Source organism: Branchiostoma floridae, chromosome 12 (genome assembly GCF_000003815.2).
Source record: "Branchiostoma floridae strain S238N-H82 chromosome 12, Bfl_VNyyK, whole genome shotgun sequence".
NCBI classification, from domain to species: Eukaryota; Metazoa; Chordata; class Leptocardii; order Amphioxiformes; family Branchiostomatidae; genus Branchiostoma; species Branchiostoma floridae.
In genome coordinates, this window is record NC_049990.1 from 3,327,983 (window position 1) to 3,341,102 (window position 13,120).

General features: G+C 42.4%; 1 protein-coding gene across 1 annotated transcript in view; it reads right to left on the reverse strand.

Annotated features, from left to right (window-relative positions):
* Positions 1 to 2,346: 2,346 nt before the first annotated feature.
* Positions 2,347 to 13,120, reverse strand: part of LOC118428272 (transcription initiation factor TFIID subunit 5-like) — an 18,015-nt gene continuing 7,241 nt past the window's right edge. Inside the window, exons 6-9 of the mRNA XM_035838292.1 lie at positions 7,212 to 7,374; positions 6,475 to 6,636; positions 4,115 to 4,386; positions 2,347 to 3,112 (exon numbers count right to left, since the gene is read on the reverse strand). Of these exons, the coding sequence (XP_035694185.1) occupies positions 2,447 to 3,112; positions 4,115 to 4,386; positions 6,475 to 6,636; positions 7,212 to 7,374 (1,263 nt within the window). The 3' untranslated portion in view covers positions 2,347 to 2,446. The remainder of the gene's footprint in view (positions 3,113 to 4,114; positions 4,387 to 6,474; positions 6,637 to 7,211; positions 7,375 to 13,120) is intronic.

Consider the following 13,120-nt stretch of genomic DNA (forward strand, 5'->3'; position numbering starts at 1 on the left):
CAGTTTCTATACTCTTTGTGTTTCTATCAAACTATCTTCCCCAAACCACTAACATACAAAACGACATGTATGTAACAGTAGACCCTGCAAATTATCAAACCTTGGTTTGAAGCTACTTAACACTTCTTGATCTAACCACAATTTCTGAGGTCAATTAACGATAGAGAACCTTTCTCCAAAAAATAAGCAGGAAAGATGGTTAATATTCTCAGACTGATAACTTTATCTTTAAGTTAGTCTTAGTGGAAACTCCAATATGAATATGGATAGGCTACAATTTGATAAATTCTTACCAGAGAGTTTTGTTGCTATGTCTTCTTCCCTGGCCCATAAAGGTCAAAAGAGACCGTGTGATGTGTTCATAAAGAGTTATTCTAGCTGTGTATGGGGGTGGATACCTCTCGGGTCTTGTCCACTTGGTTATAGGGGTGGTTGCGTACTCTTTGTGTTACTTTTTTGTGGTGTCTAAGCAAGGAAGTCCCATTCAAGAGGAGACAGCACAAAATTAAGTTGTAACAGCCAGTTCTTATACCAAAGCGTCCTTGCTCTATGTATTGTGAAGTGTAGTTTGATTTTAATTTAATAGGATACTGTAAATGCATGTAAGTTCGCGGGGATTTAATTTTGCGGTAGCGGGAAAAAGGACTTTTTGCTGTGGTTTTAAGTTCGCGGAAGCACCATGCACTGTAGTCTCTTACTGCCATGGAAAAATGTCCGCGGTGGTTTAAGCGGCCACTGCGAAAACTGCGAACATTAAACCACCGCGAAAGTTTCTGCATTGTCAGTACTTAAAAATCAAGTGTTGTCCCTGGGTGCACATGTACATGTATATCATGTTGACTGGCCGTTTGTTGCCAACATCAAATAAAACTACCGAGTGAGCGAAGTGTTGAAATGAATGAAATACAGTAGAAGCCGCTTAATTGCACGGCCAATTTGCCAGTGAATTTTGTGCAATTATCCGGCTGGTGCAATAATGCGAAGTTATCTTGCTGGACCGCACTGGTTTTGGGGATTCCGTGCAGTTAACAGAAGTGTGCATTAATCCCTTGTGCAATTAACTGGCTTCTACTGTAGTTCAATTTTTTTTTTCCATTTTAGTTTACAGCGGCAATAATCTAATGACATTTGTATCCAAAAATGATCTCATCAGGCTGGTAAATGACTGAATAAGGTCTTCATTGCCCGAAAAAGGACTTCACGTTTGGAACCGCATTTCTTCACACAGCAGTAGTGACACCTACATGTGCAAAATTGATGTACATGTACCCCCGTGAATAGTTTCATCAGGTTGGTACTTCACTGAATAAAGAGACTCTTTTTACACAACCATTCCTTTATTCTCACCGATGTTACAGTGCATGACCGTCTGTCACCTTCTTCAGGGCAATCCTGACTGGTTCTTCTAGTGTCGCTGCTCACAGTTCAGATGCGGGACTGCATAGCACAGTGGCAGTGTGTTCGCCTCGTGACCGAGAGGTTGCGGGTCCGAATCCAGCTGCCGTGTTACCGATCTTGTGCCCTTGGGAAAGGCACTTTACATGGCTTTCCTCACTATATTCAGGTAAAAATGAGTACCTAGCTTCAGCTAGGGCTGTCCCTCGGATAGGACGTTAAATGTATACGTGGACGTGTATGGGGAGAGTCACACCTTATGCACGTTAAAGAACCCCCCACACGTGCGATGGTGCGGTGTGAGATGGAGCAAACCCTTCTGTCTGGAGTTGGTGATTCACTTCAAATCACCCGGTTGGAGGCCTGGCGAACCTCCATACCGTATCAGCCACACGGTGATTTACATCATTCACCCAGACGGGAGACCTGGCGCATCCCCGTCTTGTAATTAGCCAGCGAAAGGGTATGTCACCCCGTAAGGGGCGGTATCACCGTCGTGTGTAAACATGTGCGAACAAGTGCGATCACGTCGACCGATGATGATGATGATGAGATGCAGTCTCAAAACGTTAAGTATTTACATAATTATGTGCATTACAATGTAAACAAGTCAGAATTGCCCTGAAGAAGGTGAGAATAACGAAACATCGGTGAGAATAAAGCATTGGCTGTGTAAAAAGAGTCTCTTTATCTAATGTACATGTAGCTGCAGTGAGAAGTGAACCTGGTCATTTTCCATAGATTTCTGTTTTGTGGCTTTTCAATACTTCCCATCTCAGCATCTAGGACAGTTGTTTTTAACATCATACATACAATCATATTTCAATCATGTTTCTACTTTAAATTTATCAAGTCTACGGCAGTGTCTCCATATATCTAATATGTTTCACTTAACTATTGGGTGGTAAGCCCTTAGATAACATTAATTGAGTCACAGAACCATTCACTGGGAAAAATGGATGCATTTATTGTTAAGTCATCTCATGAAAGTAACAAAATTTAAGGTGTCTTCATGTGCTGTAATCCCCCCATGGACCACAGTGGTACAGTCCTAGTTATGTTGGTATCTCCCACACCCCAGCAGTAGGTTCCTGTGTGAGAAATGCAGTTTCAGAACCGGCGTAGCTTTCGTGGGAAACGAACCCAGCAACAGCGATCCGACCTCCACCAACGACGCCCGGTCCAAACTCGTCAGATCGTCCGAACCCGCAATCTCCTCGAAAACCTTCTGGACGTCCCAGACCTTAACGGTGTTGTCGATCCCGCCGGAGGCGAGTAACGAACCCTCCCTACTGAAGCAGAGAGAGTAGACAGGGTCGGTGTGTCCCTTCATCTCGGCAAGAAGCCGGCCGTACGCAATGTCCCACAGCAGCACGTTTTTATCCACGCCCGCTGATGCTAAATACCGTCCGTCTGGCGACCACGCTAGCGTGTGAACCGCCGCCTTGTGTCCGGTCATGACGCGCACGCAGTTCCCGTTCAGAACGTCCCACAACCGGACCGTCCGGTCGCTGGAACCGGTGGCGACGTAGTTGGAGTTGGGATGGTACTGGACACAGGTGACGTCCGAGTAGTGGCCCACGAACATCCGGATGGGCTGGAACTGGTCGGTGCCCCAGAGTCGAGCCACGCGGTCATGGCCCGCCGAAACGAAATAGTACCCCGTCGGACTGAACTGGACGTCCCACACCGGGTAGTTGTGTCCTTTGTAGACAACCTGGGAAGCAACAAAAAAAATACTGTTAGAAGCTACCAACGTTTCACCAGTATCACATCAGGTAGTTGTGCCTTTGAAGAAAAAGAAGACTTGTTAGTAGCTAACAGAATTTCACAATTGCTACAGTTCTAAAACTGGTTTGAGCACTTTCCCACACCGGGTCATTGTGCCCTTTCATTTTATTTCATTTATTTATTTCACCAGGGAAAAACACTCTCAGGCTACTGCCTGCTTTTCAGGTGCCCCTGGGCACATATACATACATAAAACATTTGTACACCACCTGGGACGAAACAAAAGACTTGTTAGTAGAAAGACAGTGTCTGTAGATAGTGTCTGTGTGAATGTGAGGAATGTTTAACCATTGTTACATTTCTGAAACTGCTTGGTTTAAGCTCTTTAACAAGACTGTTACCCTGTGCATGCATATGAATGTTCCACAGTCCCAGTGTCAGTGAAGGAGACTGTGTGTGTATGTGTATGTGTGTGTATGTGTATGTGCGTGTATATGTGTGTATATTTGTGTGTGTGTGTGTATGTGTGAGTGTCTATGTGTATGTGTGTGTATGTGTATGTGCGTGTATATGTGTGTGTATATTTGTGTGTGTGTGTGTATGTGTGCGTGTCTATGTGTGTGTGTGTGTGTATGTGTGTGTATGTGTATGTGTGTGTATATTTGTGTGTGCATGTGTGTGTGTGTGCGTGTCTATGTGTATGTGTGTGTATATTTGTGTGCGTGTCTATGTGTAAGTGTGCGTGTGTGTGTGTGTGTGTCTGTGTGTGTGTGTGTGCATGTTCTAACATACCAAGTTACTATATGTATGCAGGCTCCACAGTCTCACTGTCCCGTCCTCTCACGATGTCAGTAACTGCTCCCTGTCTGGGCTGAAGCTCGTGGCGTAGACCGGCCCCGTGTGCCTGTGCGTGCGTGTGTCTGTGTGTGTGCCTGTGTCTGCGTGTGTATGTGTGTCTGTGTGTGTGTGTGTGCATGTTCTAACATACCAAGTTACTATAAGTATGCAGGCTCCACAGTCGTACGGTCCCATCCTCTGACGACGTCAGTAGCTGCTCCCTGTCTGGACTGAAGCTTGTCGAGTAGACCGGCCCCGTGTGCCCGTGCAGAAGCCAGGAGTCCGCCGCTGTTTTCTCGTCCATCATTCGCTCGACGATGTCGTCCGCCTCCTTGTCGAGTTGGTCCAGTTCGGATGCTCCGCGCATGGTGCGTAGGCGCTGGGGGGACAGGCTCCACACTCTCACATTCGAGTCCTCAAAACCTGGGGAGGGGGGGGGGGGGTGGGGGGCGATGTATTTATAGAAGTAAGTGAATCTGACAAAAATGGAAATCCCTGGAAAGTCGAAGCCTAACGTTACAGATCAACCAGCTGGTGCTATCTGTGGCCACGCTGAACAATGCGGTAAAGAGACTCAAGACCATGACCAAGATCAAACACTAGTTACAGGAAGCGAAAGGAAGTCTCATTGCAATTTATGTGATGCTTTCCTGATTGTCTCAACTATGTTCATCCCCGAGGAAGATTTCAATTTTAGTGAATGTGTTGAACAGTTCCCTCCCTGATTGTTCCAGCTATGTTTATCCTCTGATATTTTCATCCAATGCGCTTTGACTGAGTCGACCGGTACTTTCCGCTTGCAAAAATTGTTGCGACGTGAGGTTGCTGATTGGCCATATCGGGCCTACATCACTACAAATGGTATGAGGGTAACCGTCTTTAAATACATCATCTTATCATCTATCTTGCTTACAAATGGATTACAGACCAGTTTAGTGTGATAAAATTCCTCTTATTTCAGTGATCAATACAAGCAATATACGAAAACCTCCCCCATATTATTCAGCCAAATGGTTTCATCCGGCGCGGGTAAGCGCTATATTTGGGACACGCCAGGTCATGGCAGCTCGCCAGAAGACAAAGTCCAGGTAGCCAATCAGCGCGTGTTGTTCACGTGAACCGGGCCTGATAGCGAGTGATCAGCACGGTGTGTTCACGTGCTCAAGTTGCTGCCTGTCAGAAACACCCGCCTCCATGATTATCATACAGTGTGCCCAGGCTTGAACAGACATTTCACAGACGAGAACATAAAATCTTCAACATTTTACTTCATTCCCACCGGCGAATCGTTTCCAGTCTGAGATATCTTGTGCGATACACCTCAAGGGAGATATTTTGAGGGAAACAACCGCTATTCTGTGGGAAATATCTTTAGTTTTGCGGCTGAAAAGGTGAGATTTAAACCGCTTTTCAAATCTTTTACCGGTGACTCAGGGCCATTCACTCGATTTCTGCCAGACGGTGTGTTGGGATTTCGAGTTGACTCGAATATTTTACAAGACGTTAAGTTTCACTTTCATCCATAAAAAAAGACACTCAAAACAGGTCGAAGGTTTTCACAAGATCTAAGCTTCAAGACGTGTACAAAAAAAAAATTGGGAAGGGATTTACAAGATAGTAGACTCCAAACACCCATGTTGGAGTCCTCAAAACCTGTGCGGGTGGGGTGTCACAAGATATACATGTAAGCTTCACAACATCTGTATGAAAGGAAATTGTTTAAAATGTATAACAGGCTCCACATATGCATGTCCCAGTCCTCAAAAGCTGGGGGAGATTCACAAGATGTAAGCTTCACTACCCACAATCAATCATTACTCAGTTTATCATCTGTTGTTTCCCCATCAGGCGAGGATTAGACATGTAGATGTGGTGGGTTGATGGCAGCTTACCACCATCCTCTGCCTTTAGGGTTGGCACTGTGTAGAATGAGGAGATGAAGATCTTCCTTATACCAAAAGGAATTAAATTTAGGTACTTGTCCACAGTTTACAACTTGTGTAACAAGTAACTTGTGTAACAATATGTGACTGTTTTTAGCACTAGGGGCAGGGATGGCAGTGTCAGTGTGAATGTCATTCAGCACCAGGGACAGGGATGGCAGTGTCAGTGTGAATGTCATTCAGCACCAGGGACAGGGATGGCATGTCAGTGTGAATGTCATTCAGCACCAGGGACAGGGATGGCAGTGTGAATGTCATTCAGCACCAGGGACAGGGATGGCAGTGTGAATGTCATTCAGCACCAGGGACAGGGATGGCAGTGTGAATGTCATTCAGCACCAGGGACAGCAGTGTCAGTTTGAATGCTATTCAGCACCAGGAACAAGGATTCTAAAGGTACCATAGCACTTCTGTAACGAGTAAGGTGAAATTTGGCACAAATGAAACATGTACATGAATTCTACCTCTCAGATCTCTAACCCTAACCCAATCAGATCCTATCATCATCATCATCATCTTCAATAACTCTAACTCTAACCATAACTGTATCCCTAACTCTAACACAAACCTGCAGCCAGTAGACTGGAGTCTTCTGAGATCCCCACAGCCGACACATTCTGGTAGGCGTTGGCCAGGGTGTAAAAGCAGATGGACGGCAGGTTCTCCCTCCCGAGGGGAACTCGCTTCAGACCCTCCTTCCAGCTTAGAACCTTCTCCAACTTGTCTGCATCTGGGGGCAAAAAGATGTTAAGTCATTGGTGCAATTTTCATAAAACATTATTGCCTTGAAAAGGCATGGAATTTATAACAAAAAAAAGCAGTAAAATAAACTTCTTTTATCTCTAGTCTTCAGCAAAGTGACATATTTACTGGCATACCATCATAGTCTGGTACATACATTTGTGTAGGGCTGTGACATACATTGCACTGAAGGCTTTTAACACTAGTCATAGTATACACTGGTCATAGGAAACACTGGTCATAGTATACAAATATAAAGATATCATTCCCCCATCTTCTACTTGTTATTAGATGTCAAAGTCATTTTACAATGGTGTGATACCTACTCAATACACAACACAAAAGTTTCTCATTGACAAGCAATTAGATATCGGGGGTAAAGTTTGTAAACAGACATTTCAGATTCATAGCATCTGTTATCTTTTGTTAGTGACTTTTTAAGCATGAAATTTTCTCAATATAGCATGTATTCATAAAGTCTATTAAAAATCTTAAATGCATGTATGTCAATTTCCTCTCCTTTCTTCATTTTAAGAGAATGTGTTGCAACAAAACAAAACAGACCTTTCAGCTCAGGCAGCGGTATGCGGCTGGGAGGGGGTGCGTTGGGGTCGGCTTTCTTGTTCTTGTTCAGCAGCAGGTCTTTCTTCTGCTTCTTCTTCTTGGGCTTGTCTTCTCCGTCTCCTCCCTCATCATCATCATCCAGGGGAACATTGATGTCTGGCTCCTGGGGATAAAACAACTCCTGTTAATGAATTTTGTACGGATAAACTCACTAGCTCACTCACTATCCGTTGTTTGATAGAAACGTAATTTGTACATGTAACATCTTCTTGGGTTCATCTTCCCCCTCCCCACCCTCATCATTGTCATCCAGGGGCACATTGATGTCTGGTTCCTGAAGATTATATACAAAATAATGTAAACTCTTGTTAACACTATGGAAATATATTAGTACAATGTAACATCTTCTTGGGCTTGTCTTCCCCCTCCCCACCCTCATCATTGTCATCCAGGGGCACATTGATGTCTGGTTCCTGGAGATGATAAACAAATGTAAACTCTTGTTAACACTATGGAAATATATTAGTACAATGTAACATCTTCTTGGGCTTGTCTTCCCCCTCCCCACCCTCATCATTGTCATCCAGGGGCACATTGATGTCTGGTTCCTGAAGATTATATACAAAATAATGTAAACTCTTGTTAACACTATGGAAATATATTAGTACAATGCAACATCTTCTTGGGCTTGTCTTCCCCCTCCCCACCCTCATCATTGTCATCCAGGGGCACATTGATGTCTGGTTCCTGGAGATGATATACAAAATAATGTAAACTCTTGTTAACACTATGGAAATATATTAGTACAATGCAACATCTTCTTGGGCTTGTCTTCCCCCTCCCCACCCTCATCATTGTCATCCAGGGGCACATTGATGTCTGGTTCCTGGAGATGATATAAACTCTTGTTAACACATTTCATACTAATACACTGTAGAAATGTACATGTAACTTCTTAATGGATTTGTCTTCCCCTCCTCTCTTTGAGTCTTTTATCTTCCTCATCAAGAGGAACATGCCCGGTTTCTGAAGAGCAACAAAAGTTTTTGTCAAGTCTTTTGGGTACGTGTTTATGTTCCCCCTCCCGCCTTTGACACTCAATACCAAGTGGAAAAAACAACCCCCGCAGAAATTGCTTGCGCAATGTTACGAAATCACGAAAAACTGGTTCAAACTGGTTGGGGACGGAGGCATAAACCAATTTAACGCAGGGTTTTAAATGTCTACTTTGAAAAAGTTTTGCTCTAAAATCAAACCCAACTGTACAATTATGGTTGTTATAAAAGCTTACTACTAATACTAGTATAAATAGTAGTCAGAGATGAGACAGAGGAACAGGTATTCACTACAATGTAGTCTTGCTTGAACATCAATGTGTACTGACTAGTAGTATGTGCAAAATTACTTCATGACAGTAAATACACTACAGGAGCACTTGTCATACACAATGAAGTTTTCTTGTTTATGATTAACCCGGGCCAAATTTGCACCAGAGACTGTTTGGCTTTCTGGTGTGGCAACATGGAATCAACAGGTACAAAGTTCCTGGTTAAAATTAAACCAATTTGGTTAGGGTACATCAGTATAATGTACATGTAGGGGTCCACTTTTAAGACTTTTGGTCTTTCACTGTTTAATTGCGCAATGCACACAATGTATGGCGATTAAAAAAAAATGTTGCTGCAAACTTGCAACATTAAGTTTATACATAAACCTGTATTTTTCTTGAACACAGTATAGCATTAAAACTTTTCTCAACTTCCTTCCTAAACGTCCAATAGGGTAGTCCAAATCACAGCTTGCTCATTGGTCAACCATTGTCCGCACTGCGCAAGATGCTTATCAGTCATTTTTCCACAGTGGAAAGGCTCTATTCACAGCTTGAAGAGCCGGTAAGTCATGGTAGTATTGTATTCCAACTTCTGCTGTTTCCTTTTAGGTTCAATATGCTGTATAAGCATGAAATAGAATTTAAGTCCTCCTATGTTTCAGCTGTTTTAAGTTCTACATTTTGCACCAGGGCATACGCACCTGTTTTTTTTTTCATACGCTGCTCTCAATGTTCGACTCGTAGCAGCACAATCATGTGTATCCACCTGTACATTGTACATACGCCAAAATATGCATGACTATATGTCCAGGTAGATATTGCAACCTTTTGCCACAAGAGATCCCAACCGGAGACCGTATATGTACTCTCCTTAACAGAGGTTGGTGGGAAGGCCGGTCGAAAAAAATGGATGAAAGGATAAGATCACGATTTTTCCCACCAACCTCTGCTTGGAGAGTACGTCAATGTACATGTACATTGAAGCCTTAAAGACAGACAGAACTTTTAAACTTTGATTCTATTTCATGTTACTTTCATGTACAATGTACATGCATCTTGCCCAGAAATGCAAGACCATCCTAACACACACTGACGACAGAGATTACAATCTCTGCTGGTAGAACATTACTTTTAGTGAACTAAAATGTTTACTATTCAAGTACAATGCACATTAATATATTCTCCTTTCCCTCTACTCTAGAGAGCTGATTGAAAGCCAAGGAGGTTAAAATCTTGATTTTAACCTCCTTGCAGAAAACTAAAGATGGCCACAGGGCATGCTGAAACTACAGGGAGTACGGACACTACAGGGGGTACGGCTGCTACATTTCTACGTACATGTATATGGTGTTGTTTTGTGTGTCTGCGTGTGTGTGTGTCTATGCATCTGTGTGTTTCCGCATAATTGTGGCCATCATAACTTTGGAACCTGGATTGTAGGTGGATGGGGGTTGGGAAGACGAAGATCAATATTGATTTTTGGGCCCTGGTGTATGACCTTGGTACTGCAGCATAACTTTGTTTTTGTATCTTTGTCCTGGAAATACTAGTCTTGATATTTTGGTGGGAAGGAAGACATTCTGTAGGTTTGGGGCCCCCTAGCAGCTTGCTCTGGAACTGCAGGGGGATTTCTATATATAGTTCACTCCACCATACCATACCAGTCATGTAGGCAAGGGGGTGAAATATATTGCGTCTTTTTTTTACATTTAACTTCACCACACCATAGCTTACTGTTTTTTACATGTTGATCCTGCTTACACAGTATGAAGAAATTTACAACTAGAAAGGCCGACATTTGATTGGGAGCAAATACAGCATATTGCAATCCATCTTCATACATATGCCCCCTTACAAGAATGGACTCTTCCAGAACGGAAGATGTATGCAAAATGGACTGGTCTATGTGGCCCATTTTCCATTTATAGTGCTAAAGCTACCCCAATACCAAATTCCAGATCAGTTGGCTTTTTCATGACACAGGATCAAAAATATACATTTTTGGTCAAAAATGGCAAAAAATTCCAAATTTAATCATTTTTATTTCATGTACACCATAGGTGTGAATAGAGCCCTGTGGCCACATACCGTACGCACATTCATACCAAATTTCAGACCATTTGGTTTTCATACATAGGCACAGGAGCCAAAACTTCACATTTTTAGTCTATAAATGGCAAAAAATTCAACAATTTAAAGTAATTTATGCCCAAAGTGAGAATGAAGTACTGTGGGCACTTGCCTGACACACCTCTATGCCGAATTTCAGGTCATTAGGTTTCCATACAAGGGCGTAGGAGCCAAAAATATACATTTTTAGTCAAAAATGGCCGAAAACCCCAAAATAACTCATTTTTAAAGTGATCTATGAAGAAAGTATTGATGGAGCTCTGTGCTCATATGTCTAATGCACCTATGTACCAAATTGCAGGTCATTTGGTTTCCATACAAGGGCATAGGAGCCAAAAATATACATTTTTCATCAAAAATGGCCAAAACCCCTAAAATAACTAATTTTTGAAGTAGTCTATGAAGAAAGTGTTGATGGGTTCCTGTGCTCATATGTCTAATGCACCTCTGTACCAAATTTCAGGTCATTAGGTTGTAATACCAGGGCACAGGGGCCCAAAATATACATCTTTTGTCTAAAAATGACCAAAAACCCTAAATATCATAATTTTTAAGGCATCTATCAAACAGTGAAAAAAACACCTGGGGGTATTTGCCATTTCTACCACCCTGCCAAATTTCAGCTCATTAGGTCCAAAAATGAAAAAGTTGAATCCATTTGAAGATTTGACAGGAGGAGGAGAAGAAACAAAGCAAAAGCAATATATTGCAATCCCATACTGTAGTATGGATTGCAATATAATGATGATAAAAATATTGGTTACAACCAGTATTTTTTATCAAGCCATTGTGGAACACCTTGTTAAATCTCAGTCTGGCATTGTCTAATATTATTTATGATATGGAAAAAATCACTTGTTAAACATGTTGACATGCCAACCCTAATGGTTGCTTTAGTGCAGCCTGTGAATGAACAAGCATGTGATGTGGAATAAAATTCAACCTTAATGCCATATTTCCAGTCATCTACTTTGACACATCCTTGTTCAATACAGTTAATGACTATTTCGACAAAGTCATCAAGAACGTGAGCTATAAATGGGACGACTTGGCCAGGAACCTGGGGTTCGAACGAGGCGAGATCGAGGCTATCCGAGCTACAGTGTCACTGCAAGGTCCTGACAAAAAGTGCAGGGAAGTACTCGAAAGGTGGCAAAACAGAAATGGAGCAAAGGCTACTCTACAGGTTCTGCAGCAGGCTCTTATCGACATTGAAGAAAAGCACACAGCTGAGGAGCTACATGTATGGAAAAAAAAGGAAACACAGCACTCATTGAAAACTTTCGGCCAAGAGATGAAGACGACTGGGAAAAAGACAATGGAAAAGCTTGATGGACTTAAAGTAGAGCTTCAAGAGGGGCATTACCTGGCTGCAAAAGACACAGGGCAAAGTATAAAAGGTGAGGAACTTAAGCCTGGTTATTCTCTTATTTGTGTCTTAAACCTACATGGTCCTAGACCTATCACATGTATAATTATCTATTAACAGTCTAGTACATCTGCAAAGATGGAAGGATGCCTACATTTGTACTTAACTTTTTTCAATCACTTAATTGCAGTCTGATAGATATTCACTCAGTATCAGTAGCATCTAATAAGTTGTCACCAATGTTAAACAGTAGTCTTGTAGGTTTACTGATCAAAGCTCCAACATTATTCCAGGTCCGAACCCCATCTTCGAGAAGCTACCCAATCATCTACAAGACCGTTACAGAAGAGAGCTGGCAAGGATCAGACCTCTGCCATGGTGTGAAGACTTCTATCTGAACCTGGATGACATGTTCACAACTCTAGAGATGGTAGGTAGGGATGGCCAGAAGAAAGATACTGCAGTAGCAGTAGAGGACATGTTCAAGTTATACAATGACTCTGTCCCCAAAACAATCCGAGTAGAAGGTGATCCAGGCATAGGGAAAACCACATTGTGTTACAAGATTGTTTATGATTTTTCAGCAGAGAAGTCTAAATTTCAGACAGACAACAAATTCTCATCCTTCAAGCTGGTCTTGTATGTTGAGATGCGTAAAGTGCCTCACGATGCCACTGATTTAAATTCGACCATATTCCAACAGGTGTTCCCCACAGCCTACTATAAACATGAGGAAGAATTCTGGGATTATGTAGAATGTAACCCTGAGGATGTACTGTTTGTACTAGATGGTTTGGATGAAATGCCTGAAGAAACTAGAGAGAAACTGAAGATTGCAGACTTCATCAGAGGTCAGGTTATCCCAGATGTGCATGTGATAATCACATCAAGACCCTACCTCTGTAACAAACAACTCGCATCTTGTGACAGGCATTTTGTGATTAAGGGTTACTCTCGCAGGAACATAAAAAGCTACATCCAAAGGCATTGGAAATTGGACACAGATTCAAAAGAAGGCCTCTTAAAACAGTTGATTGAGAATGAAAGTTTGCATCAGCTAACTGAGAACCCTCTGAACTT